Source organism: Oxyura jamaicensis, chromosome 13 (assembly GCF_011077185.1).
Source record: "Oxyura jamaicensis isolate SHBP4307 breed ruddy duck chromosome 13, BPBGC_Ojam_1.0, whole genome shotgun sequence".
Taxonomy (NCBI): Eukaryota; Metazoa; Chordata; class Aves; order Anseriformes; family Anatidae; genus Oxyura; species Oxyura jamaicensis.
The window spans coordinates 12241999-12269935 of NC_048905.1; the positions used below are offsets into that span (position 1 = coordinate 12241999).

Here is a 27937-nt window from a genome sequence, read left to right on the forward strand (position 1 = left end):
GTAGAATAAAAAAAAAAAAAAAAACACATTTTATTTACATAGAAAACTTGATGGTATAAAGCTTTATCACTAGATTCTACTAAATTTTAAAAAAGATTCAGGCAGGTTCCCATACCAATGCTCTGGAGTACTCATCACTGAAAACACTTCAGACACTCCTACCCTCCTACGAGTGAAAGAGGGATCAAGTAAACTCAGGCTCCTTATCTCACAAATCTCCCATTCTATTGATACAGCCAAGGTTGTGGAGCTTCTTTAGATAATACCATAAGGATCCACTGTGGGTTACACACCTTTAAAGAAGGAAGAAAAGGGTAATAAGATGTAAGGGGGGGAGGCAGAAAAGTGTCAAAAATGAATCCTCCTACTTTTTGTTTTGAGGAAAACAGCAATGACAAGCAGCCAAACTAGAATGCAAGCATCCTGCTTTTTGCCTGAAAAGTTTTAAGACGACCAAAACTGTTTGATTAAAGGAGCATCAGGGCCACCTGCTGTATCATGAAGAAGCTGGAAAGGACAGTCACATTCTCACTTATGTTTCGGTTTTTAGAGAAAACTAGAGCAATGAATATTCATGTATGGGTTCAATCTTGTCTGGAGGTCGAGAAGGGATCTGAAGGGAAATCTACAGTATGCAGTAGAAAGGCACTATGATAAAGTATCTAGGAGCCAGGTTTTACATGCTTAGATGACAAGCACTGTTAAGCGTGGTTTATTTTGCAATTCTTTAATGTTTTCCCAAATCACTGACTTCCCCCAACCCCGGCAAAATAAAAGTAATTCAAGCTTGCTACAGCTTTTAAGAGACCCAGTATGGCAAAAGAGTTAAGGGCAGCTGGCAGAGCAAAGCACAGCTGTTTATCCCAGCATACGAAAAACAGTTCCTCAAACATGTCAGGGACTACAGGAAAAGTTTCTTCCATCTTTCAGACACAAGTTACTAAATCCCTGCAATAAAACAAGTAATGCTTCTGTAAGTGCACTACAGAAAAAAAAAGAGTGCAAGTAAGCACCTGTTAGTGGTATGAGCTACGTGTGTACTTCTTGTGTAACTTCACAATCCCCTAGCACTCCCTTTCCTTTGGTAGCCCAAAGAATCAGCTGTATGCCATCTTTACTGAGACAAAGAATTTGTTTCCTTATGGGAAACTGTCCCTTGACCATCATTCAAGTAGTGATGAAAATAAAGCCATATAAGAAATGCCACCACTAGTCAGTGTGGTAAAATGATCCAAATGATGTCAGCAATTCATCTCCCATTCTAATGTTTCCAGAATGGAAAAAGGTCTAAATACCAGATTATTTTCATAAACAAGCAACCACTCATTCTGTTTTTATGCTGATGTTCATGATCTCTGGCCATCTGGGTTGAAAATTTGACTGGGTAAAGACAGATTTCTCCCCATTGACCTTCCCCCCCCCCCCCTTTTTCACTTCATAAAAGTGAGATTATTTTCAGAGAACTGAAAGCTTCGTTCATATATGCAACAAGCTATTCCACATTAAATCCATACAGCATTTTACTTGCCTCAGCATTACAAAAGCAATTTGTTCCCATACACTACAGAATAATTAGCTCACTCTTCACCAAGATAAGCTTTCCTCCCTATAATGCCTGCTACTCTTACTGAGTTTCCACAAAGAACAGCTTGAGCTCCAAATACATATTGGACTATTAATGCCATGGTCAGAATCAAGAATGGTTTCAACACACTGCAAGTTTTCACTGCCATGTCCTTCTAACAAACTAAACAATGCCACCTACTGACACCGTCAAAACCTGAACTTTTTTTTTTTACTTACTGCCAGACAATGCCTACAACACAGACAGTAAGGAATCAGCATTACAGCCCAGTTAAAGGAATCCTAAAATGATGCATGATAATCTAAGCTTGTTGCCAGCTTTGCTGAGATGTTGTAGCTACTCTGAGATGTCCAATTCTGATAATTTTACTCAAAGTCTTGACCTTGCAATCTGTCCATTGTACATTTTTTTTATAACAAAAGACCCAAATGTATATAACAAAAATATAGCTGCATCAGTTTTGTGACAACCAAAGTCTGAGAAATTGTGGAGGTGCCCTGTATGCTCTAGATCTGATAGCTCAGACAAGTTTGAATGCTGTGGTCCAAGTAACTCAAAAAATAACATCTGTTGCTGCCTTTCCAAGATTTTTCACTACCTATTGTTTGAAAAGTAAGAAAAAGCCTGTGGTCATTCTTGCAGAGTCCAGCTTCAGCAGCACTTAAAAATACACCTAACACATGATTTTAATTATTATTTTATATGACTACATTGTCAAACAATAAGTACCAATACAGTCACAAGAGTTTGTCACAGTGTATGAACAAGTGTTCTGTTTCGCAGCTGTTGCACATATTCTTTTGCTTGATCAAAACCAGTCTTTCGTGGCTCCGGAGGAGGAGGAGGACCTTCCACCAGCTTCACAAAGTAGTGGCACCTGGCTAATTTCATGATGCCAAACATGCCTTTACCGTGGTAACGGATCCGTTTCACATATTGGCCTCTGCCTGTTAATGACTCAGCTGAAAGAAAAAAGGGAGGGGAGGGAGAAAAAAGACTACGTAAGTCTCAGGATAAACTACTACATATCTGCAATTGAAACATTGTGTTTTTCATGATTGCATAGGAAAAGTTATTTCCATTCATGATTCTCCCCTCCAGCTTACATTACTTTTAGCAGATTACTGCTACAGAGAAATCCAAGGGTTAAGTCTTCAGAAGCACCAAAAAGGTGTATTTAGAAAGCATTCACGTGAATATATAGTAAATGAGAGAACCAAGCAAATCTAGATAGCTAGACAGAAAGCTTACTGGCTTATATAGCTCTTACAAATGTGGTACTAATTCCATTGCTTTTCAGTACTTTGTCCCATCAGTTCCTGGAGAAGTCTTATAGACTTTATTTTTCCTCCACTTGACCAATATTGCATTCATCATAGGTATTTTCATTATCTACACATCCAGTGCTGCACTAGCAAATAAGCCTTCTTCATGGCAGAGGCCTGGAAGGGTTCAAAGAATTTTAATCAAATCTCTACAATCCAGGTTTCTTTAAGCTTATGAGGTGGATTTGATAATGCATCATATTTGGCAAAATGGCAGATTTTTCTTCTTTGAGACTGAAAACACCTGTAACTAGGCATTTCTCTAACATGTTTCTAGGCAAGAAAGTACAGTAGTTTTTACAACCTTATTCCATAATCACCTGTAACTGATGTTTTAATAATAAAAACTCTCCTGTCAATACCCATTTACATGCACACAATGTTTCTAAGAGAAGCCTAAATTTCTGATTCTTCAAAGGTAGTAGTACTATTCCAGGACAAATTTCCGTGACCTATGTTCACTGGCTGCATTCAAAAGTAATACCAGCTTACTTTCCGCTACCTAGTCTTCTATACTCATGTCAGACAGCTTCCTCTTTGGGACTGTTTCCACACCGGGAACAGAAATTCCATTTACAGATGAGTATCTTAAAAACAATGCCTGACATCTAGTCAATGCCAGAACACCACTTGTCAGAAACCAGCTGTTAGAAACTGATGGTCAGAAAATCAGCAACCACATTAACTTCAGCTCTGTTTAAAATAGGAAGCACATGCCTTTAATGTTTCGCTGAAGATACGTTTAGCAGAAACCATCCATCCATTTCTACTGATTTGAAGCAACAGAACCTTTAAGAATAAACTGTTTCATCAAGAAAGATGATATTTTTCTTTACAGAAAAATGAAAAAACTTACCTATATGTAAATTTGATTTGTATTCCACATTGTGATTTTTTACTGCCATTTCTTGAGCTTCTAAGAGAACCTGTAACAAAAAAAGATAGAAATACTGAGTGGAAAAATAAGCAATGATGTTTCTTATCTCTGGATAAGATGGAGGAAATTGCAAGTTTAAGTCAGTTACAGAAAATTATTCTAGAGACATCAAAACTGTTAGAAAATAGATTATCCCTTACATAAGCATGTTCTCTACAGACAGATTGAAAAGCTTCACGACAACTATTACACTTTTAGGGAGAAGAGGACATGGGGAAGATGGCTCCCACCAGGAATTGTCAGTATTCCACACATGGACCTTCATCTAAGTAGACATCAGACTAGAAACAAACTTCAAAGTAGACAAAAAACATATGCCATTCAATACTTTCAGTTAATGTTTGATTCTTCATCGTTATTATTATGCCAAACAAGTAATTTGAGACTCCTAACAACTACTGTGTATGAAAAAATTTCATGCCTTTACAGAACGCAATCCTTTCCCTGACACTATCCCTCATCTTCTGATTTTGAAGAACCAAAGCACACTGATATAGTGGACAGTGACAGATTCTGCATTATTTACTACAAACTTAACATCAAGCATCATTAAAGAGAAGATGATACGCACATGTTATTTGTTATCATTACAAAATAAAACATTCAGCACAAGCTACTTCCGTATATCTTTAAGTCACAATACTTGAATGCGGTTTGACTGTGTTCCCAGTAGGCTTAATAGAAACATCTCCAAATCTCTGGTGATATTTATTGATTTAAAAGTTTTCTTGAAATTAGGATGGTTAGAGAATATTACTGCATACCTCTTTGATCACCTTTGCTCCCTTTTTATCATTGAACTCCAACTGAGCAAGAGCCTGATCAATGGACATTCCTTTTATCTGCAATTATAAAGCGTTAAAGTTAATTTTTGCAGTTACAAATGTTTCCCTTCTCTTACTCAGAATATATCTAAGTTACTTTACTACTACAAAGAGCAAGTCAGACTTTAGCTTCCTTAATTATCATCTCTTCAATGCAGTACCTTACATACAGTACTTCTCAACCAAATATTGAATGATTTTTTTTTTAAGTGAAAAAACAGCCCATTACTCTGTTTCAAAGTTTCCCTTGCCATCTACTGCTAGGCAGAAATTAACATGAAAATTCTTCCACAGTGCATGAACCGCGTATGATCCTGGGTACGCATTTGAGAGCATACTAGGGTAAAGCAGCTAAACAAAACTACAAACAGCTGCTTGCCTGCACTAGTGCATGCTCTTCCTCAGGACTCTATTATAAAGATGCTGATTACACTGACCAGGCAGTTAAGGCAAATACAATTAGATTTTGCATTCTAAAGTTCAGTACAAAGATGTACTTTTGCTCACCAGTTTTGCCAGATACCACATCTTGTCTTTACTGTATTTTATGTCCCTCCGACAGTGATATATTTCCTAGGTGCAAAAAAAAAGTTAAGAGGACCAATAATTTTGCTGTGAAAACAAGAATGAAGCATACATTCACTCTGCAACATATGTTCATTTTAGGAATAAAAGAAGCATGGCTCTCCCTATAGCATGGACACGCCAAGTCAGGCATACCTTTGCCATTTTAAACTGAAAGCATTATACAAAAACTAGTTAGCACACTGAATTTTAATACAATCTTATAAGAATTAAACTTGGTTATAAACAAAGGTCCCTGAAAAGCAGTCAGATTTTTCATCATCTTTTCTTCTCCACCTCCCCACCTTTTGAAGCAGTCTAAAACTTACGTGCTCATACAGTCTTTATTACTCTGACATCAAGTGGACTTACTGGGATAGCAACAAAACACTATTACCAGAATGAAACTAAATAGCTCTTCAGAAGTGAGGGGGGTTTCAAGTTTGGCTGGCATTGAGAGTTGTCTCCAAAGAGCCATTTAACGTTATTACTGTACCAACAGGGAACAAAAGCAGCTAGTAAAATTTAACAGCAATACAGATTTGAAGGACATGGCATTCTTTATCAAAAGAATTTGAGTTGGTTGATAACTCTTTTCATATACATTGCATTAGTCACTGCAGTTCACAGCATGTATTTCTAAGTTCTAGGCCATAATGTTGATAGAAGTGACAGGTGCTCATGGTCCACAAAGCACATCAGAAAGAAAAAAAAACTGTTCTTTTGAGATGTAAATACATTATTTTGCTGAGCAGCATGCCTAACACAGGACACAAGACATTACTTCCCAATGAGGTACAATTATGAAAATGGAAATCAAAAATATCAGCTTTCAGGAATGACGAAATACTGACTAATTTACCTAAAACTCTGCCAGGTTGATGTATAGAGAAAGTAGCATTGCTTATTCCTTCCAAAGGAATAACACTTAGCTTTCATGAATGACTCAGACGACTTGCTTTTATTCACACCTAACTGTACCTCCCAGTTTTAAAAGGACCAGGAAGAGGAGACAGGGAAAAACAGGCTTAAACTCGACGTTATCAAAACCTAATCCCATCAGTTATGACTACATTTTTAAAAGCTGACCATGTCACTTATGCTGACTTTTCCAAAAGTTCTCTTGCATGACCAGCAGAAGGCCTTCATTGAGGATACAGGTAACAAAAGGAGTTTAGATTATTTGCTTCAGTATATGGTTAAGTAAACACAAGTTGCTGTGCAATGGATGGAAGAGCAACAGCCCCACTTTATTGCATTTACAAAATGTATTGCATTTTCTAAGAAAAAAAAAGACTTCTGCAATCACATGCCACGCTTGACTCACATGTCCATGCCCACATAACTTTAGAACCCTCCAGACCATATCAAGCAAATGAAGCAACCACTGTGAGAGCAGACAACCTACAAACAGCTCCATTAAGAGGCAGGCCACAATAAGAGGCAAGTATCAGACCTCAGAATCTATAAGGCAGGAAAAACAAAAACAAGCAAGAAATGGAGAGCATGCACTATTTTACTAACAGTAAACAGGCAGCATTAGTTCCACTACTAAAGAAAGTCACGTTTATAGCTTCATGCAGAAACAATCCAGCTGTCTTCTTCCCTAGTTAACTGCTAATGGTATGTACTGGACAAGTTCATAGTGATACATCCCCGACAACTTTCATCTCTTTGTAGTTTAGAGAAATTCTACAAGCAGAGGACGGTGGCATCTTTGCCATGTGCAACACAAAGTAGGTGATCAGCTGCACAGCTGCTTGAAGTTCCAATATAATTTAGAAATAGAGAACATCCTGAGGGATGTTAACTTTTACAATATCAATCTGCCAAACAGACTAAAATGTTAAAAAAAAAAAAATGAATAAGCTATCAGAAAAGTGCCTTGTGAAGATAACCCAAGACAATCTGCTCTGAAACTACTAAACATTAACAGGTAAAGAAATTCACAGGTGTATCCTTACAGCTGGTCTGCGAGGTTCCCCGGGCAGCTGCGGAGGGTAAACGATCCTGTTCTTTTTCTCCCACTTCCCAAGTTTCTGTAGACATGCACTTGTGTGGATGCATGACAGAGGGAAAACACTACTGGATGCTAACCACCTGCAAGACAAAACCAGAGTCTTTGTTGCTGAACACAAGTGTTCTTGCTGTCCAGTTTATCTGGAAAATTGTGAACTTACCTGTCTCGATGAAGAGAACTGTCACGTTTGACTACTTTCAAAATAAAACTCTTCAAGTCCTTTACAGTTCACATTGCAAGAGCTTTTTAATTCAACCGAAAGTTTTAGGCTTCCTAAAGCATGCCAGGGACCTTAAATGGCATTTGTACAGCATGAGATTCTAGATAGCATTCCCTGATGGTCACACAAAGGCACTATTACCTTTCTGGTCTTGCGTGGAGTTCATTACTCACATAAACAACTCACGTCTTCAGTTTTCCAAGACTAGCCAATACTTATTTAACTTCTAACAACAAACATTTTAACAGCAAAAAATTTCTACCTTTTCAAGGGACTAAGTACCAACAGTATTAGAAGTGTATAAGCATTCACCCTATCTGAAATTTGAAAGGGAAAACAATCTCAAATGCTTTCAAAATGCAATGAAATCACTGCAAGATAGCTGACACCAAAAAGCTTTACACAGTTCTCAGTTTGCTCACCTCAGCGCCCAAGCTGCATTTTGCCCCCTGCTGACTGACAGAGCAGCGCCAGGCAGCCACTCGCAGAAGTGACAAGAAATAGCCGAGATCAAGGCAAAACACTGCGAGCTCTACTGAGGCCTGAACTGTTTTGTGTGGGTTGCCAAATGGCGTAAAACATCTTAAAAAGTGACTGGCAGAACACACTTACTAATTTCAAGAAGACACTGTACACCCTGGAAAGCTTTCACATCAATAAGTAGGACACTAGAATAAATTTAAATGTTATGGATTTTTTTTTTTTAGTTATTTATCAAAACAATCACCAGGTATAACATCACCTATCGATGCAGGACAATACTTGACCAGCACGTGAATTTCGTTTCGCAGTTTAACAACCTAACCAACAGTGAGATAAGTACCGTCCTTCATGCATCAGCAGAACGCACTAATGCCCCTGACAGACTAAGGAATTCCACATTCTGGGCCTTAAGGCGATCCAGCCTCATGCTGAGAGCAACTCTCGTGACTTTTGGAGAGGGAAGAGGACACAGACGCGTTACAAGAAGTAAGTGACAAGCAGAAGTTTCTATACTTTACACGTGAGGGGCTTTTAAAGCATGTTTTATGTTATATAAACATAGCATGTTTTATGCTATATGCATAATCCTTTATAGGACGATTCGTACACAAGCAACAAGAGAGGGCAGCCCCTGAACGAGCCCCGGTGCAGGGCAGCGCCGGGCACCCGCACTCACCTCTCCGGCCGCGCCCAGCCCAGGAGCCCACGCAGCCAGGCGCCACCTGCAAGAGGAAGAAGCGGGGTGAAACGGGGAAGAGCCCTCAGAGCCCCGAGAACAGCAGCAGGACGCCCGGAGGAGGAGGAGGAGGAGCAGCAGCAGCAGCAGCAGCAGCCCCGCTCCCGTCCCGCTCACCGGCGCCCACGGCCCTCCCCGCCGCCATCTTGCCGGCCGCGCTTTGCAGGCGAGGGGCGGGCATTTCGCGACGCTTTGCGGCGCTGCGCCCGCGGCGTGAGGTAACGGCGGCGGGCCGAGATGGCGGCGGCTGCGGCGGGTCGGGTGCTGCCCGCCTCGCCCAACTGGTACTGCAGCCGCTGCAGCGACACCAGCGCCGACGGCCGCTTCTTCGGCTTCGCCGCCAGGCACCGCATCTGCCTGCTGGATGTCAGCAGCCCCGCCGCGCCCGCCTTTTACGGTACCGTGGAGGACCGGGGGGGGGGCTGCGCTGCCCCCCTCGCCGGGGGGGGGGGGGGTACGGGAGGGGAGTGAGAGGGGATTCGGGGAGGATTTGGGGGGTGTGGGAAGGCTCGGGGTGCTCACGGGGCTTCCCTTGGTGCCGCTGCAGGAGAGCTGATCGGGCACACGGACAGGGTGGCCGCCTTCGCCTTCTGCCGGCACCCCGCGCACGGCGGCCTCTGCGCCAGCGGCTCCGACGACGGCAGCGTGCAGCTGTGGGACGCCGACAGCCTGGCCCCGCTGGGAGAGCACGACCTGCACCAGGTGGGAGGCGGGAGCCGCCACAGCCCGCCCTTTTATACCTCAGGTCGGGGAGTCTCACCCTAACCCGAGGCCAAATCCTCTAGAGATGAAGTTAGAACGGATGAATGAATGCTCCTGGACAGGTTTTTCTCTTAGCCTTAGGTCTGTGCTGTTGTTACAACATCCTCACGAGCGGTCATCAGAGCTTTGTAAGCGATCGAGCATGCCTGTGCTTGTAGCACGTGCTCAATGCCACTTCACCCAGACCTTGCCTGCCTAAAATCTTTCAAGCAAGTTATCATTCTGCGCAGGGTGGGGGTAAGAACGTACACGTGGACAGCTGCTGTGACTCAGGATGCTGGCAAATAAGTCAAATGTGCAAAAGCCCAAAATAATTGAAAAAGTTTAGAACTAACTCAATTGATACTGGGGAGTGCTCACAGAGTATTTTCTGCTTGTTGTTCAGTGTTAGGTGATTTCTAGGTAGTGAATGAAGGCAGGCTGTTTGTATCATAGTCTGTTTTCCATCCAAAAGAAACCACTACTAAATGCACTTCTTTTTTTTTTTTTTTTTTTCGGTGATTTAATTCTTTAAACAACCTACAAAATAAATTCAATGGCCAAGCATACTGGACAGCTTTAAATGTATTCATTTGTCTTTCTTCAGAATGCAGTTTCAGCGTTGCACTGGTCACCCCTTGTGAAAGATTTGGTTGTATCCGGTGATGAAAAAGGGATAATTGTTTGTTACTGGCATAGCAGAAGCGACAGCCAGCAATTCTTCCCAGAGCCTCGGACAATTTTTTGTCTCACTTGTTCTCCTCATAATGAAAACCTCGTGGCTGTTGGGTAAATATGTTTTGCTTCCCTTTCTTCTTCTGAAAGGTTCTTGTTAGGATATTTTGCTGCACAATTATAAGGTTATTTTTTAAAGGTTTTGGTGGCTGTTTTTTTCTTCTGGCATACAACAGTTTAGAAATAACATTTTGATTAGCAGATGTGCAAGGTGTAGAATTCTGTAACAATTCACAGGACCAGATTTGGTTTCAATCCCTGAAGTTACTGAAAATCTGTATTTCTTGAATAGACTTCAGTAGTGTATGTCCTGTTATAGATTACTTCATCTGAATAGAGTTGCATAGTTTTTATTAGGCCATTGTCAACCATTGCAGTTCCTGTCCTTTGTAAACCTGAGACTGTATTGAACCTGAAAGCCCTTTAGACTTGAGGAAACAGTTCTCTTGAGGGAGAACAAATACAAGAGAAAGGAGGGAATGGAAGTAACTTGTGCTAAAGAAAAAGTCTTCCTTTTATAAAAGCCACTGATACTTTTTAAGTTTCTAAAAGCTGTATCGCTAATAAATTGGTGTCATTCTTGAAGCCAAATGTACTGCATGGCTGCACGTCTTGAAGAGAAGGCAGCTGCATGTATGCCAGTGCTCTGCTTGAGCTAAAGTTGACAGTTAGTCTCATTTTGCTTGTGATTTGACTTCTCTTTCTGTAATATGGAGATAGTGATTCTGGTAAACAGCTTGGCAGTCAGGTTAGATGATGTTCCACAAGGATCCAAGAATCTAGTGGTTAATTGAAATCTTTGTTTTTAGCTACAAGGATGGCATGGTGATTGTAATTGACATCAGCAGGAAAAAAGAAATTCTTCATAGGCTAAGAGGCCATGACGATGAAATACATTGTCTGGCGTGGTGCCCTGTGCCTGGTGAAGAAAGGTTACCTGCTTGGCAAGATGAACTCCAAGGTACGTAGAAGTGATTAATAGTTTGTGAAGTGCTTTTTAGCTCACTTAAATGTCCTTCTAGAGAACTGAATTCCTTATCCATAGAAAGTCAGTAAGTAGCTAATCAGAGGCAACTGATGAGTTCAATTAAAGTATTTTCTGATACAGAGCAATGTATTTTCATGTAATTTTTACAGAGCTTTGAATTTTAGAGTACAATAATTTGACTTCTATGGTATTTCCTTCAGAAGAAGGTGGAGTTCCAAATGGGGACCTGAGTCAAGATACAACTGCAAAGAAAGGTTGTTACCTGGCTTCAGGAAGCAAAGATCAGACCATACGAATATGGAGCTGTACTAGAGGCAGAAGTAAGTAAAATTAATACTGTGAGATAAACAATAGCAGGTTTCATTTGTAACCCAATAGTTTAAAGTATGGGGAGTGTACTTAAAGCTTCAGATTTACAGGACTTCTTTCTCTGTCAGATTTTGATGTACAAGGTCCAGATGATCCCTTTTGGTTCTGTAGGTGTTATGACTTTGAAGTTGCCACCCACAAAGAGAAGAGGTGGAGCTATTGATCCTGCTGTCAAAGAGCGTATTTGGCTGACTGTTCACTGGCCTTGTGGTCGTTCCACAGAAATTGTATCCAGCTCCTTTGGGTAAGTAGAACACACAGCAGTTTGGGTACGACAGTAGCTATAGGTTAATTTATTCAATACTGAAGGAAGAAATGGGTAGGAAACCCTGACTCACCCATCTTTCTCCTTTCGTGATCTAGCTGGAGACAGGACAAGAGTTAAAGTGGGAGTCCAGACTTCCATATTATCTGTCCCATTATTTATCTTATAATCTAACTGAATATCAACTGCTAATGGTACTGATTGCGGTTTTGCCCATTTAATGGGAGAAAATGGCACGTCGGTCTTCAATGTAGTTAAGTATGGATATCTGTAGGGTCTTGTATATCTCTGTATAGGGACATGTAGTGCATGTGTGTCTAGATTTAGTATGGTATTACTCTTACACTTGTAGTGTGTTCATGTGTTACCATCAACAGCCTATGTTATTCTTCTGAAGTGAACAATGAAGTATACACTTTAAATTTTGCAGAGGAGAACTGCTGCACTGGGATTTGACCCAACCTGGAAAACGCAAGTGGACACTTCTAGGATCTTCAGAAGGTCAAAATCACTCCCGTATTGTGTTCAATCTGTGTTCCGTGAAGCACCAAGACAAAGAGCTGCTGTTTTCCATTTCAATGGATAGAGATGTAAGAAACTGTTGTGAAATTAATGTAAAAATAGCAGTGGCTATACAGTTTGACTGAGTGAAACTGCCCCTTTTGTAGCTATGTATTTTCTCCAAAAGTGGATTTATCTCAGCCTTTTATAACATTATGGCTTAAAATTTGTTCTGAGCACAGGCTGTGTGTATTTTTGTTAGTTTGTAAGCTCAAGCTTTTACATGGACCAAATGATTATGCCCCTTTGAATTCGAATGGTAAGCATTAAATAATGAGAGCTTACCATATCTTTTCTGTATGAGTCACTTTAATGTGGCTTTATTTTCCGTCTTAAACTAATTTACAGTACTGACTTGTACAAACTGAAGCTTTTTTTTTTGCTTTTATTTGCCTTTTACAAGCAGCAGAGAGCCTCCTGTTTTGAGGTCAAAAGAGGACCATAGTATTAAAGCATAGTCATTTTGTCTGTTCCATTGCAATCTTCCAATTGTTACAGTCATCTTTGACATACTACCCTGGGTGGAAATGGCATACGTTGTCTTGAATTTGACCCTTTGACCCTTCCTCTCACTTATGCTTTATTTTTTCCTTGTCATACCGGTCACTACATTTACCATTCATTCTTTCTTAAATATTCTTTAGGTGAAGTGCTGGGACCTATCAACTCTTGAATGTAGCTGGACAATGCCCTCGCTTGGGGGATTTGTCTATAGTCTTGCCTTCTCCCCTGTGGACCCAGGCTGCCTTGCCATCGGTGTTGGGGACAGCATGATCCGTGTCTGGAATACTTTGTCCATGAGCAATATCTATGATGTTAAAACCTTCTGGCAAAGCATAAAATCCAAGGTTACAGCAGTAAGTGTGCTTTTGATTCCCTTTTTTTCTTGTCTCTTTTCTTCCTCTTACTCTGTTTTTCTTTTTGAAGAATGTTTTTCACTCTGAAAAAGATTTTTCCCAACCAAATACGTATAAAGCCAATTTGTTCCTTTTATGCTCAGTTCCTCTGGTATACAATACATTTTGGAACCGAGCAACGTGCTTTTAGACCTTTTAACAGCCCTAGAAATTTACTTGCTTTTTTTGGTTTTATACACCTTTGCGATTGGTCCTTGCTTCATCCATGGTTCTCCTTGCTCTGCTAGGAGGTTTATGACATGCACAAAGCCCAACATGGATGTCTACAGGATGTGTTTGACTAGTGATTCGCCAGAGGCTAATGTCTGGTAAAAGGTGGCAGCTTTAAAACATGGTAGTTGATCTTGTTTGTGCCAAAAGATTTCTCACTGTCCTACACTGTTCTTGTAATTTAGATAGCACTGTCATTGTAATGTAGATATCAAGCAGTATTCTAATGATTTTAGTACCTTTCATCTCTTCCCAGTAACTGATATGGGGAGAGTCTTTGATACTCATTGTAGAGTGATCAAATCAAGTGGCTGTAGTTGGAAGAGCGGACAGTGCTTGCTTATCAGTTTCAATGTTTAACTTTTTGTTTATTACTTAGAAATAAATTGCCTGTGGCTTGTGTAATTTTGGGTCCCTTTCCAATTTTCTTGCAGTTGTCATGGCATCCAACTAAGGAAGGTTGCTTGGCTTTTGGAACAGATGATGGAAAAGTTGGCATATTTGACACGTTTTCCAGCAGGTAAGAAAGAAGCTTTCTAGTTCGTTAGTGTCAGATCTTGCTGGTATGGTGATGTGGTCTTTCCTGAGGTACATGTTTGCTATTAGGTAAGAGATAGGATTAAGTTAAAAGCAGTCAAATGGATTTTCAGTGTATTTTTTCATCTCTTCATTATGCCTGGTAGCTCTTAAGTAACCTTGCTGAAATTGCATAACCATCATGTCTTGGAGGTCATCAGTCAAGGAAAAATTTAACTAAAAAGATGTTATCAGAAAATGAAGAGCAACATGCAGGTGCAGTTCATCAAGACAGTTTTGTTCTGTTTCTAGTAGTGTCCTACAGAAGGTGTCCATTTTTACCACTGGAATATGCTGCTTTGATTTATTTTATTTTCATCTGTATTTCCCTTTGCTGAAATTTGATTACCCCTGCTTGCTTATATCCCTGCCCAGTGCTAAGAACAAGCCACCTCAGATCTCCAGTACTTACCACAAGAAGACTGTGTACACACTAGCCTGGGGACCTCCAACTCCTCCTTTGTCTTCGGGTGAGTCTTGCAATGTCTCGTGACAAAGTAGGACATCTGCACGGAGCCCACAGATGCCATGAAATTGGTGTGCTTTCCTTCCTTAGGAAAGGCAACCCCATTTGCATGGTAGCCCTCCTTTCAAGCCACTGTGTTCTGCCAGAGGAATTGTTAATAGTTTTGCAAGGGAGCAAAACAATCTGTTCTAGTTTTTGAATTGCAGTAGCTTTAAAGGAAGTAAGTGGGAGTAGAGTACAGCACCTCTGCACTTATCTCAGGGTATTACAAACAAGTAACTGCATGGGCTCTCTGCGGTAATTGTTCAGCGTCAGATATTGGTTCCGTAGCTCCATAGGTATGTCTCTACCATTCAAACTAAACAGAACGGTGCCATTAGCTCCTCTTATACAGCTTATTTCTTTTTTCCACTGGCCAAGCTTTATAGAGAGTGTAAATATGTGAAGCGATTGTAGTGTAGATGTATCTAGAAATGAGAAGTCATTTCAGAGGATTGTATTGTTGCTGCCAGATCTCATACAATCAAAGCACATATACAGCTTTTTAAAATAATGTTTGATTTATAGTGGGAGTAATTGCTTTTGCTAAGACTGATGAAGAACATGATATATTTAGTCATTTCCTCCATTGAACAGGAGAAGGTGAACAACCCACTGTAACTTTATATAGTTGTGCTGGAGAAGGTATTGTTTTTCAACACAATCCTTGGAAGCTCAGTGGGGAGGCAAATGACGTCAACAAGGTCATCAGAGACACTAATTCAATCAAAGTGAGTATTATTTTATCTTTTTCTATGGATCTGCGGTAACCGTGTCATAGTTTTTGTAGCCCTGTAATTGTAGGTTTCTGAATTTGCCTCCGTGATGAATCTGTAACAAAAAAATAAAATAAAACCCTCAATCTCCACGGGTGTAACTCTTTAGACAGTTTGTGTTTGCCACTGAAAGAGTCTTCTCTTCCCCAATGTCATCTGTTCCTGGAACCAGTTACTTAACTTTTACTTTTTTATAAAGCTGTACATGGCTGTTTAAAATAATTGGTTTATACACAGCTTTCCAGTTTCAACACAGCTGAAGTAATATCCTGAGTGATGTCATAGCGTAGACCACGTGGTGGGCATGCATGGGTTAACTACCTCAGTTCCTCCGTTTTATTTTGTTGTAAACATTAAGTTTTTCATTTTTTTAAATAAACATATCAGTAAGTAAAGGCATTCATGATTCTGCAGGAGTCTATTTCCTGTTACACTTCTGCTAATGCAGAGCTGTTGGTGATAACTGACCATAACTAGTTCTTAGGTATGATTCAGTCATTTCTTAGTTGAAAGGATAAAGAAAGTGAAGTGGATTAAGTCTTCAGTTGCTGTAAAACAGCATAATTCAACTCAAGTCAGTCAGACTATTGATTTATATCAGCTAGGTTGTGGCTTCATGCTTGAGTAAAAGACTCACTGGAAGTTAGGAGACTAATGTCATAAACAATGAAATAATCATTTTTAGGCATCCAAATCACAGTTGTACTGCAAGTCAGTTTCATCCAAATTAGAAAGAATAGGAAGAATTACGGTAAACATTGATTTCTTTTGAAGGGTAGTAGAATTTTCTTGGAAAGTGTAGGGCTTTCTAGGGAGCATAAGGAGGATTGAACGTTAAGGTCTTACTGGAATCCAGACAGACTTCCTTAAAGATACTCCACTGAACTGATAAAAATAGTCACTGGTTCTTGCATCATTTTGCAGTCCTTTTTAATTGCTCGACCTTATGTCACTGATACATAACTCAACCAGCAGTTTTGTGACTTTCATTTTACAGACTAATCAAAATTCTGCCCAGTCGCCAGTTTTGTTCTGTTGAATGCATCCAAGAGAGACTTCAGAGTTTGTGTGCTTGTTGGTAATAGTTGTCTTCTCTCTACAGCACAAACTGCCTGCACGTACAGAGATTAGCTGGAAACCAGATGGCAAACTCTTGGCTCTTGGCAATGAAGATGGGTATGTTTTGCTTGTAGGTTAAGGTCGTGTATGTGCTGATCCTGAGTCGAGTCACTCTAATGAAGCAAAAGTACTTTTGTTATCCTGGTTTGTCTCTTCTGTTTCATTGCCAGTGTGCCTGAATTGTGATAATACAGCGTTCTTTGCTGATATTTAGTTTAGTTGCTTGTGACATCGATCCACAACATCGTGTTAAATCATTTTTTAGGGATCTACTCTGATTGAAACAGACTTTCTTGGTATATTAAACCAGGGTGTGACTTGAATCTGGAAAAGAAAAATTCATTCTTTTTCATGGATTGTCATTTTTATGCAGGATAACAACAAGAAAAAAAATCCCATTTTCACTGACTGATCAATTTCTTACACTGCTGTTCTTACGTTTCAGGTCAATTGAAATATTTCAGGCTCCAAGCCTGAAGTTGCTCTGCACTATCCAGCAGCATCATAAACTGATTAACGCTATTCGATGGCATCACGAGCATGGGAGCCAGCCAGAGCTGAGTTACTTGATAGCTTCAGGCTCAGTCAATGCCACCATTTATGTGCATAATCTGAAGAGTGTTGTAGGTAATAGTTTGCAAATTATATTCCAGGTCTTGGCATCTTGTTTTGCTTTATTCCTGGTTTGCATTGCTAGCCATACTTTATCATTTTCTTTCTTCTTTCAGAGAACACTTCGGAAAGTCCTTTGACAATAACAGAGCCTTTTCGAACTCTGTCAGGGCACACAGCTAAAATCACAAGTCTTTCTTGGAGTCCCCACCATGAGGGCAGATTGGTATCAGCTTGTTATGATGGCACTGCACAGGTATTTGCTCTACAGCTACTCAGAAGTGTATTTGTTTTGCTTTCAAATCATCCGTCCTGCAGTATTTTAGAACCCAGCTGAATGAACAACAAAGCTTTTGTGTACTTAATTTGCTTAATTACTGCATATTTTTGCTTGGCAACAATCTCATTCTGGATAGCTGAAACAGAGAGATACATTTTGCCTTATGTTTATTTCTGGTTTTCCTACACGCTGCACAAATGGGAATGTTGCAAAGAAGGCTTTTAGTGCAGACCTATGAGAATTTGTAGAGGGAAGCTGGGTAGTGGATGTGTTTTGGTGCCTCGCAAACTGATTTTTAAGTCCAGTTTTTATTGTTTTCATAGTAGCATTTTTGAATCTTTTAAAAAAAGAAAGATGCAGATGTATCATTGCGAACAAAGCAAGCTCTTGAGTTTTCTCCATTTGTCTATTGGTAATTGAAATATATCTACAAGCTCACTAATAGAGAAGATCATAAAATGCAAATCACTGAAGAGGAAATGCGGAGTTTTAAGGGAGGAGGAGACTTCTTGAGTAATTGTGTTTCTTTTTGGTTCATAAGGTATGGGATGTTATGAAGGAAGAGCCACTCTGCAACTATCGAGGGCACCAGGGCCGGCTACTGTGTGTGCAGTGGTCACCAGTGGATTCAGATTCTGTTTATACTGGAGCTGATGACTTTTATGTTCACAAGTGGTACATCTCAAAGCAGGAACATACACGGCCTCCTCAGGGTAAGTATATTCAGACAGAAGATCCTTTCCTGAAGAGGATGTGGGAGCTGGGAAATAAAGAGTTGCCATGAAATGGTAGTAAAGTTTTTATGTTGAATTCAAACCTGCCTGCTGCCATTTCAGGGATAAACTTTCCAGTTTTAAATAGAGTCATATCCCTGTTTGAAAACTAAATGTTGATTTTGGGAGGCAGACAGCTTTTACACTAAAAATCTCTACAAATAACATGAGACTAATTTTTATGACCTTTATAGGCAAAAAAAGTATAGAATTAGAGAAAAAAAGAAGTATCCAACCAAAAGTCAAAGCCAAGAAGAAGAAAAAGCCTACAGGAAAGAGTCCAGCCAAACAGGATCTAAGTGATGCTGTGAATGGAGATGAGAGCATGAAGGATTTATTGCTAGAGGAAAATGGAGTGTCAGACCATGAAGGAGAAAAAGAAGCTCGGGAGACGGAGTTGCCTGATAAAGTTTCCATGGCCGGTAATAATTAAATTGTCTTAATTTAATGGTTCCCAGACTGCTCAGCCTTCAGATCATCAGCAAGCTTAGTACTTTCATGCAGGATTTTCTCATAATGTTGTTTTATTGAAGTAGTCCACTTGAAGGAAATAGGAAAGGTGTTCTGAAATCATAATTTTATAAACTAGTTTGGGACTAGTTGTCTGTAAATAAGAGATTCTGGGCGAATGAACAAAATTAACCATGTCTTGAAAAAGTTTCATTTTTGATCAGTGTTGCCTTCTGATGGTAAGTCTTGTCAGAAGGCACTAATGAAGGTCTATCATTACATCTTACCATTCTGACAGTTCTGTAACATTTTCTTCTTACTTACTTTCACTAAAATGCTATTAAGTCCTATGGCTAAGCAAAGTTTACTTTCTATGTATTTTTAAATTATTGTTACAGAACGTGTATATCAGGTATCTTGCTATGGGCTTTTTCAGTTTTTTAATCTCTTTTTAATCACTTAACTCCACAGTGTCCAAGGATACATCTTCATCTGCATCTGCATACTCCCCATTCAGTTTGTCAAAGCCTTTTGTTACTCAGAAAGCCACTCCTGTGAAAAAAGATCCACCTAAAGAGAAACCAAGTAAGTATGTTTCAGATTGTTTTGATGCGGGACTGCTAGAATGGAGTTTGGCTGTAGCTTCCCTTCTTATAAGACACCAAATAAGTGGTGGAGAAAGAGAAGATTCTCTTAAAATCTCTGTAATGTTACAGTTTTCTTCTCTTATTTTCCCTGCTTGTCAGGTCAATTGGTGTTTAATGTGGGCTGAGATACTGCCTTGTAGTTGCTAGTTCTTGTCCGGGCAAGATGAGCAGGAAAATATGCAAAATGATCAGTGTTCAAATATTAGAATTGTCATAAAAGAGATGCAAGTGGCACTTGAGAATCTGGTTTTTATTTTCATGTGTAAGGAACAGAGTTGTTTTGGAATATGTCTGAGAGTTCTGCTGTAGACTTGTAACTGTGCAGCAGTGACTAAAATGTGACTGCTTTTTCAGTTTTTGATGCCTCTCTGAAGAAGAAGAAGCCTCGCTCTATTCTACCCTTCACCACGTCCATGGATCACAGATCAAAAGATGAATTGCATCAGGACTGCTTGAGGCTGGCTACATGTCTGAAAACCAAAGGTATCGATCTTAAACTGCAGATTCCTCCATCTGATCAGCTGGGTAAAATACTTAGGGGTTAGGTGTTCTAAAGTATTCAGAAGTATGTGTCTGAGGACTTTATTTGGACCACTAGGCGTTAGCTTTTGGAAATGTTGGCCTTTGTGCGACTAGTTATACTCTCCTATCTCGCTTCTCCTGAAGTGTTACAGCATTCTGCAGACACTCCAGACAAGTTTTGTGTAGGATCCTGTATAGCGGAGATGGGGGTGAAATTGTCTGTAGAGCTGCAAAGTTTTTTTTCACCTTCAGAAGCACAATATGTGCAGGAGAAAAGCCGTGAGGGAGATGTTTTTATTCTCACAGTATGGTTCCATAGACTCAGAGCATGCAAGGGAACTTGCTATGTTTGATTTGGAATAAATGTTCTGCTCACACATAGTCCTTCTAATCAAGCTTAAGCGCGAATTCTGAGTAATGATCTGTGAATGTGAGCACTTGTTAAATCTCTATACAGCTAAGAAAGTGAAAGACGCAGATATTTGCAATAGTTGAGTGTAGTGGAGCAGAGCAGTGACTTGGCAGGTCCTAGTTCCCTGTGTTGTATCAAATCTTGAATGTTCATTCTCTTTATCTGTGTTAGATCATAATGAAGATGTGTCCCCTGACCTCGGGGATCGTATCCACCTGGGGCTGTTCGCAGACAGAGCTTCTCTGCACAACATGATGGATGTGGAAGGTAAATGGAATAATGAGAGCAATTTGACACTGTCACTGTGACATTCAAGGAGAAAACAGATTAGGAAAAACGCTTGAATTTTCTTTACTGCAGATTACAGTGTAGGTCTGAGAATGCAGGTCTTTGTGAAGAGAACAAAAGACTTGCTTTTCCCAAACAGTTTTTACGGCTTTCAGATGCAAATCTGCAATGTCTTAAGCCAGAACAAATTCATTTTTGCCACTATTTTACTATGGTGAATAATGCTGTTGCACTCACGCTGATAGGTAACTAGGAAATGTGTTTACTTCAAACAGGAAAATATCACTTGGAGAATGGACATCCCGAGCTCTTTCAGCAGCTCATGTTGTGGAAAGGAGATATGAAGGGTGTCCTCCAGGCAGCTGCTGAGAGGGGAGAGCTGACAGACCAGCTGGTAGCAATCTCACCTATGGGTATGTTTGTTCTTTTAACACATAAGTAGATTGAATTAGCTGCCAAGGGTCACCTCATTATGATCATGAGTTTCCAGCTCAGGAGATTTTTCTGGATTGGAAAGAAGTTGCTTCTTTAACTGCATGATGACAAAAGTCAAACACAAATCCTGCTTATGACAGAGGAAAAAGTCCTGGATGTTCCCACAAGCACCCTTAGGTTGCTATTAGGTTGCAGAAAACAAAGTTATTTTATTTGGAAATTCTCAGAGGAGCCCACTTTAGTTACAAGGATAAAGTTGGTATTTTGATATATGTAGCAGTCCCCCTCTGGCTTGCTGTTGGTTTAAATACCTTTTTGTGTTTACTGATATTGAAGTCTTATAGTTGTGTTCAAGTCCAAGCTTTTACTCAGTAGTTTGTATTAGAATGATTTAAAAAACAAACAAACAAACAAAACTAATCTGGTGCAGAGAAGAGTTACATGTTGAAGAAACTAGTGATTATGTCAATCTTGCAGGAATTCTTTCAGTCTTAAAACTTTGCGTGTCAATTGTATTGCCTTTTCTTTTGCAGTTGGATATCAGGCTTGGGTTTGGACAGTAGAAGCCTTTGCGAAGCAGCTGTGCTTTCAGGAGCAGTATGTGAAAGCTGCCTCCCATCTCCTGTCCATCCATAAAGTATATGAGGCTGTTGAGCTCCTGAAAGTGAATCATTTTTACAGGTTGTTGTATATTTATGTTAGATTTTTGTTATTTTCTAGTGGGGTAGATTTTCTTTGATGTTTTGATTGTGAGGTACAGCCATTGTGCTGTAACATCTGCACTGTGGAAGCTGCATGAGAGTATTTACAGAGAAGTTACCAACTCTACACACAAGTATGATGTAAAAAAAATACCTACTGCGCTACATATTAATGCTTAAGACACGATAACTGAAAAAGTATGGAATAAAACAATATAGTTCTTGTTTATTCTGAATTAAAACATTTTCTGTAGAATGTTCCCCATGGTGGACTGTATAGCCAGATATGGGTATTAGTGGTTTGGGGCTTCTTGAAGTGTTGGGTGCATTTTTAAATAGGAGTTGGGATCTCAGATGTAATGGTATTGGTTTTCTGATCTAATGAGACCGGTTTTCTTTTTTGTTCTTGGACATAAAATACTTGAGGCAGTTTCTTTTTAAATGCAAGAGAAACTTCCCTTACAAAAGGAGGAGGTATTTGTTTTTTATACAGTCAATCAACTTCTCTATCTGGTTTCTCTTATGTGCATTAGGGAAGCAATTGTAATTGCTAAGGCCAGGTTGCGTCCAGAAGATCCAATTCTGAGGGATCTCTACACCAGTTGGGCTGCTCTGTTAGAGAAAGATGGTCATTATTCCATGGCTGCCAAATGGTAAGTGTTACTGGTAAGAAGACAGACTCGGTTTAATACCTGAAACAAGTTGTTGACTTTTTAGCAGTAAGATCTGGTAACTGGCCTGTTCATTATTTGTCTAAGGCGCTTTCTGAGGCTGATCTCACTAGACTGACTCCCTGTAGTGTAGTATGAAAAGAAGCACCAGAGGGCAGTTCAGAGCAGAAGGCCCAAATTCCATACTATAGTGCCACCTCTTTTCAGAGTCATTAGTGGAAGTCTTGGAAAACTAGTCTAGCAAGACTAAAATTAAGATGTATGCAAAAAATCTGTGTGAGGATTCTAACCTTACTACTGGAAATGTGCGGTGCAATGGTTGATCTTGAGTTTCTTGTTGCCTTAGCTAACATCTTAAATCAGTGGGTCTCCCTCCTCCAATTAGAGTGTTTCAAATTCGTGACTACCAAAATTACTTACTATGCTTGAAACACTTTGGCCTGGAATAGTGTAGCAGCTTTGCTTGATGTTGATTGTGGCTTTGGCGTTTTTGGAGTGTTCACACTTCTGAAAAGATTCAGCTGAAATCCGGACAAATGCACTAATCTTTGTCTCTTGAATCTGTTTATTGTATTACTTTTCTAAGCCATGCATGGCGTGTGTACCACCATCCAGACCAGTAGGCTGAGCCACTTTCCCTCTGGAAATTGGATCAGGCACTTCTGTCTCTAGCAACCTTTTTTAAGGCAGTGATGAGAACTCTGACTCCTTGTGGAAAATAAAAGTTTATCTTCATTTGTAAGTTTGTGCTAGAACTATTGCAATACGATTTCTAAGTGGTGTTTTAGTACTAACCTAAGGTCAATTTGCTTGTATCTCTTCAGTTATTTGGGAGCTTCCTCACCCTATGATGCAGTTAAGGTGTTGGCAAAAAAGGGGGATGTGACATCCCTTAAAGCTGCTGCTGAGCTTGCTCTGATATCTGGAGAGGAGGAATTGTCGGCAAGTTTGTCTTTCAGATGTGCCCAAGAGCTGCTGTTATCCAGAAACTGGGTTGGAGCTCAGGAGGTCCTTCAACAACAGAAGACATTATTTGTGAGTCTGGTTCTTTCCTTTCTACTTCATTTTAGCATTGTCTCTCTCCAGATTAACTTGATTAACTTTGCACCTCTTCCCATATATTAACAATCCACAGGAAGTCCTGAATGGGTTTTGCGTCAAAATGTTTTGCCTAAAGTTTGTGCAATAACGAATAAATAAATGCATATTTGCAGAGGAAAAGGGCATGTGGTGGAGAGGCACACAGGCTCTGTGCATGTTAGGTATGTAAGAGAGGGAGTGGAGGTTTTTCTTTTTTTTTTCCTTTTTTTTTCCAATGATGTATTGCAGTTTTCTTACTCAGATTTATTTTAATTTATTTATTATCAGTACATAATACTAATCAGAAGAAAGAGAGAACATAAGGTGTTCAGTGTCATTCAGAATGAATGTGCTCGCTGTAGCTCCATCTGCTATTACAGGTTTAATCCAGGAATTCATTGTTGTGTGGATTGTGAAGCAGAAGGTTACTTTAGCTCGTTTTGAGGCTTCCTTCTGACCTTAGAGCCTCTCAGTCTGTCAGTATTTTTCTTTGGTAGCTGCTGTTGTGAAGCACCATCGCCAGCAAGCTGCTGCTAGCCACATTTTTAACTTCGACCACTTCTGTAGTCATTAAGGATTGTGTTTTTTTTGTTTGTTTGTTTTGCATCAGCTCAGTGCTTTTTTTTTTTCCTCTTTTTAAAGGGGCAAAGACTTGTTTTCTGCCTGAACGAACTCCTTTGCAAGTGCCTTAGTGAAAGAAATCCCTGTAACCGAAAGAGCCCTGTGCCTCCCTGTTACCACAGCTGGGAGCTGAACAGAGACGCCTCTTTTTTTGACATGGTGATAAAAGTGTGGCAGAAGGTGTTGGGCATGAACACTGCTGAAAAAGCCACGTGTGCACTGGAGCAGCTACGCAGTATTGAGCATCCTCCTTCTACCAGCAACACCCACCCAAAGCAGGTAATTGGCATCAGATCTGTATACACACTAAGACTCATTACAGCATGTGCAGTAAAACACAGCCGTGTTGTGCTGTTCTGTGAGCTGTTTCCAGGAGACTGCTTTCTGCATCCTGCTAAAAGATGAGGTTAGGGTCTGAGAGAGGTAGATAGATGAGAGGCACCTGGGGCAGCTTCCATACCTACCAGTTTGTTTCTGCACAGGATAAGAAGTGTATGGCCTCAGTGATGAGCACTGAGATCAGTGACATGCTGGCTGGGTGGGACTGACTGGCACAGCTGAATATTCTCAGCAGTGATAAGAGATTTTGTGTAGAACTGTCAGGAGAAGCAGGAGTGCTTGTCAAAATATCCTGGAGTTCAGAAAGTCTGGTCATAAACTGGTGCTCCTGCAGCTCTCTGACCTCAGTGAGTCACTGACCTTTGATGTACGACTTAGCAGGACACATGCAAGCACAGTTGCTGATTATTACAGTGACAAGTCATGCAGAAGCGCTCTGATTTCCTGCATAAAGGAAACTATGTAAATTGCATCATTGTGAAAATAGCTTTTGAGTAAGTCATGTGCTTCTGGACTTTTCTGTAATGGTTTTAACCAGTGAGTCATTCATGCTTAGCAGTAAAATTATTCATTGTGCTCTCTGCTGCTTCTTCCAGGTGCTTTTCCATATCTCCCATGACCTGACCCTTGCAGCACTGAGCTATCAGGCTGCTGCTTGGGATGAAGCAGTGAAAAGTATTCTTGGTGCTGTGACCCGCAGTTACGATGCTGGCAATTTTACTTTGATGCAAGAGATTTGCAGTATCTTCCTTCCTGATGGTAAGGCTTTTCTGGTACATCTCCTGGCACTGACAAATAAGGGGATCTTCAGAGCTATGTGCCCATTATTATTGCTAGGCATAGTATCAGGAGTAAAATATTCCGATATCTACGGAAACCTATGGCTTTTAGCAGTCTACTGCTCCCATGCTGAGTTCACTTCATTGTCTATGGAATCAGGGTGTGTTCCTCTCATAGTTACAAATCACTCTGGGCTGTTCTTCCCTTTCTGCATGCTGCGCATTTATCCTGTAGCTCTTGCTCTTATAATGTATTTGTAATCCTTTTATTTTTCATTATTAGGCTGTGAGAACCTGAGAGACAAAGTGGACAGCACAAATGCTCAAAGCATGGCTGCTTGCAAAAGTTTAGAGGCCTTCGTGGCTTATGGACTGCTGTATGACCTGTGGTGGAACCCACCCAAAGATTCCACCATCTTGCAAAACACTGGTTTGGATCCTGTGCTCTGTCCCAGTGAGCAGACAGCTCTTGAGCAGAGTTCCATTTCAGGTCACTCCTCTCCTGAAGATACTCCCGATCAAACTGCAACTAAGATGGATGAAAATCTCAACGATACAACTGAATTTCAGAGCTGTGAGCCAGAAAGTGACTCTAGAACTAGCTCAGTCAATTTGGTAGACAGACAGTCAAAACTGAATGGCTGCAAAGTGCTTCTTTCAGAAGTGACTGCTGCTTTACAGAACACACAGAGAGATATAGCTGAGGTCCAGCAGATTTTAGCAGACATGATACACCAGCATCAGCAGCAGAGGAACAATCTCCAGGAAAGCACAAATGGAAGTATCCAGGAAGACAACGTACCGCAGAGTTCAGAGACTGAATCAGATAAACCATGCTCTGACATGAACCAGATAAACTGGTAAGCTTTCAGAACATGAACAAAGAGTTTGAAAGGTGTTGTTTTTGGTTTGTACAGCAGGTTTCTTGTTTAGCTCAGATTCCCTCTAAGCTCAAGCTCATTGCTCAGGGACACTTTAACATATCCCAGGGGCACCACCACATGCATGAACTTAACACAGCTGAGCAACTTTCTCAAGCACAGGCTGTGTTGATACTGTGAGTAAGCAGGGCAACTTGGAAAGGGGAGGATAATGAAAAGGACAGCCGTGATCTAACAGTTGTTTCTTTGTTGAACAATTATTTGAGACTTCAGCAAGAAAGAACTAGAGGTAGCACTTGTCTAACCCTCTCCTGTGCTCTGACTACAGTAGGGATGCTGTGTGGTCATTTAAGCAAAACAGGTAATTCATTAAGCTTGCTCTTTTTTTGACAGTAAAGATGAAGTAAAGGAAACAATTACCCTCCCTGAGCTAACGAAGCGACTTCTAGAAGCAAAGCAGAAACTAGCAGAATTTCCGGACAGTTTAAAGGTAAGTTTTCAGAAGAGGTAGCATGGTTCTGAAAGAAGACAGTCTTTCTGTAAGGGCATTCTCATCATATAATCCTCCCCCCCTTTTTTTAACATAATGTAAGGAGCAGTGACTCTCTTTGTGCCACAGTTGCACTCTAGGTTTGTAAGATAAAGGTGTCTTACTCTGCTATCCTGGTGCTAGCAGTGTAAATACAGCTGGCTCACATGCGTGAGCAGAATTATTCTCCTTTTCACTGGGATCATCCTCCTTTTCACTGATTTGATCTTATGGCAGTTTTGAGAGTTAACGTCTCCATGCTGTTGGAAAGTGCAGATAAAGCTTCTCACTGGGATATCCTGACCGAAACACTGTGAGGTGTTTTAAAAGTAATCCCTTGATACTTAATATGTTTGCAAAAACAGTTTTGATAGTTGAGTCATGAATGGCAAGTACAAAAACGACTTGTATTGATCAGAAACTGCTGAAACCACACCATGTGCTGGAAAACCATGTCTCCTAGTCTGCCTTGTCCCGTCTCTTCTCTAGTCTGTAAGGTAACTAAAGGTAATCACAGTGATAGTGCATAAGGCAACAACTTTGGTTAAATGTACTTATGTCTTAAAAGAACAGGAAAAAAATCTGCCTGACTCATGACCGTCTCTTCCAAGGCTACTGTAAAGCAGTTTTTAGAGCTGGCTGCTTGAATGTGTTGAACTATTCTAACTGAAAGAGCAGACATCACTTTACCTTTTTTTTTTTTCTTCTAGTTCTATCCCTTCCCTGATGTGCTGGAGTGCTGCCTTGTACTCCTTCACATCGGATCCCAGTGTCCTCCTGAACTCTGTGAACAGGCATTGGATCTCCTCAGGAAACACGGTACTGCTAACGTTTATGAGAAGGCTGCCAGGAAGTTCTTGACGTGACATTTTGAGACCAGGCACAGCTCCTTAGAGCTGCCCTCAATTGCTTAACACCAATTAACACCACCAAGGCTGTTCTTCCTTCAACCGAAGGTTTGTTTCTATGGATGTGGTTATTGATGACTACTAGCTTGGATAAAACTACAAGAAATCAGGTTTATATACAGACACTCATGGTCATCAACTACTACTAAAGCGAGTGTTGTCAGGCCTTGAAACTGTATACAGGATTTTTGTATTGTCTTTTTTTATTTCTTGGAAGTTAAGCTAAGGAAAGCTCTTGGAATTTATGTTCAAGAGAAACAGTTTTGAGCAGCTATATCAGTCTTTCAGTGGAGGAAGAATAGGAGCCGCCCTCCGGAGAAAATAATGGTTCCTTTAAGTAGTCTGACTCTACAACCGGTATTGTTCTTAAGAGCAGTGTGAATTTACTTTCCCTCCTCTAAATAAAGTCTTCTACAAGCAGGAATTGGCATTTAATTTGATGAATATAAATTAATGTCAAACAAGGGTGAATGCATTAAAAACAAGTATTTTTTTTTTGTTTTAAGTACAACATAAATTGAACAAGCTAGATAGAGTGAGTATTGTGTGCTAT

At 40.2% G+C, this 27937-nt stretch overlaps 2 protein-coding genes across 3 annotated transcripts; one reads left to right on the forward strand and one right to left on the reverse strand.

Moving 5' to 3' along the window:
- Positions 1-47: 47 nt before the first annotated feature.
- On the reverse strand, positions 48-8918 carry MRPL22 (mitochondrial ribosomal protein L22). The gene is made up of 7 exons (XM_035338665.1): positions 8812-8918; positions 8635-8680; positions 7200-7335; positions 5179-5244; positions 4612-4689; positions 3767-3836; positions 48-2547 (listed from the first exon to the last, which is right to left on the reverse strand). The coding sequence occupies exons 1-7, from the start codon at positions 8873-8875 to the stop codon at positions 2336-2338; spliced, it is 672 nt and encodes a 223-aa protein (XP_035194556.1). The 5' UTR covers positions 8876-8918; the 3' UTR covers positions 48-2335.
- Positions 8905-27808, forward strand: GEMIN5 (gem nuclear organelle associated protein 5). Of its 2 annotated transcripts, none has more exons than XM_035338653.1 (28): positions 8905-9091; positions 9242-9396; positions 10043-10224; positions 10980-11131; positions 11359-11478; positions 11639-11771; positions 12223-12382; positions 12998-13210; positions 13915-14000; positions 14432-14526; positions 15159-15292; positions 16440-16513; positions 16902-17083; positions 17185-17324; positions 17890-18061; positions 18316-18543; positions 19043-19156; positions 19573-19701; positions 20324-20419; positions 20716-20853; positions 21409-21556; positions 22110-22229; positions 23072-23282; positions 23970-24227; positions 24884-25046; positions 25350-25926; positions 26341-26437; positions 27187-27808. In XM_035338653.1, the coding sequence occupies exons 1-28, from the start codon at positions 8932-8934 to the stop codon at positions 27340-27342; spliced, it is 4593 nt and encodes a 1530-aa protein (XP_035194544.1). In that variant the 5' UTR covers positions 8905-8931; the 3' UTR covers positions 27343-27808. The 2 variants fall into 2 exon arrangements, with proteins under 2 accessions (XP_035194544.1, XP_035194545.1); XM_035338654.1 differs by having other exon boundaries at positions 11362-11478.
- The last annotated feature ends 129 nt before the right edge of the window (positions 27809-27937 follow it).

Bases quoted from the DNA above. Each gene is read 5' to 3' on its own strand.
- MRPL22 (XM_035338665.1), bottom strand. From the start codon at position 8,875: ATGCCCGCCCCTCGCCTGCAAAGCGCGGCCGGCAAGATGGCGGCGGGG. The intron at 8,681-8,811 runs GTGAGCGGGACG...TTCCTCTTGCAG, and splicing joins GGGGAGGGCCGTGGGCGCCG to GTGGCGCCTGGCTGCGTGGG. The intron at 4,690-5,178 runs GTGAGCAAAAGT...TTATAATTGCAG, and splicing joins TGTGGTATCTGGCAAAACTG to ATAAAAGGAATGTCCATTGA.
- GEMIN5 (XM_035338653.1), top strand. From the start codon at position 8,932: ATGGCGGCGGCTGCGGCGGGTCGGGTGCTGCCCGCCTCGCCCAACTGG. The intron at 15,293-16,439 runs GTGAGTATTATT...TTCTCTCTACAG, and splicing joins GAGACACTAATTCAATCAAA to CACAAACTGCCTGCACGTAC. The intron at 24,228-24,883 runs GTAATTGGCATC...TGCTTCTTCCAG, and splicing joins GCAACACCCACCCAAAGCAG to GTGCTTTTCCATATCTCCCA.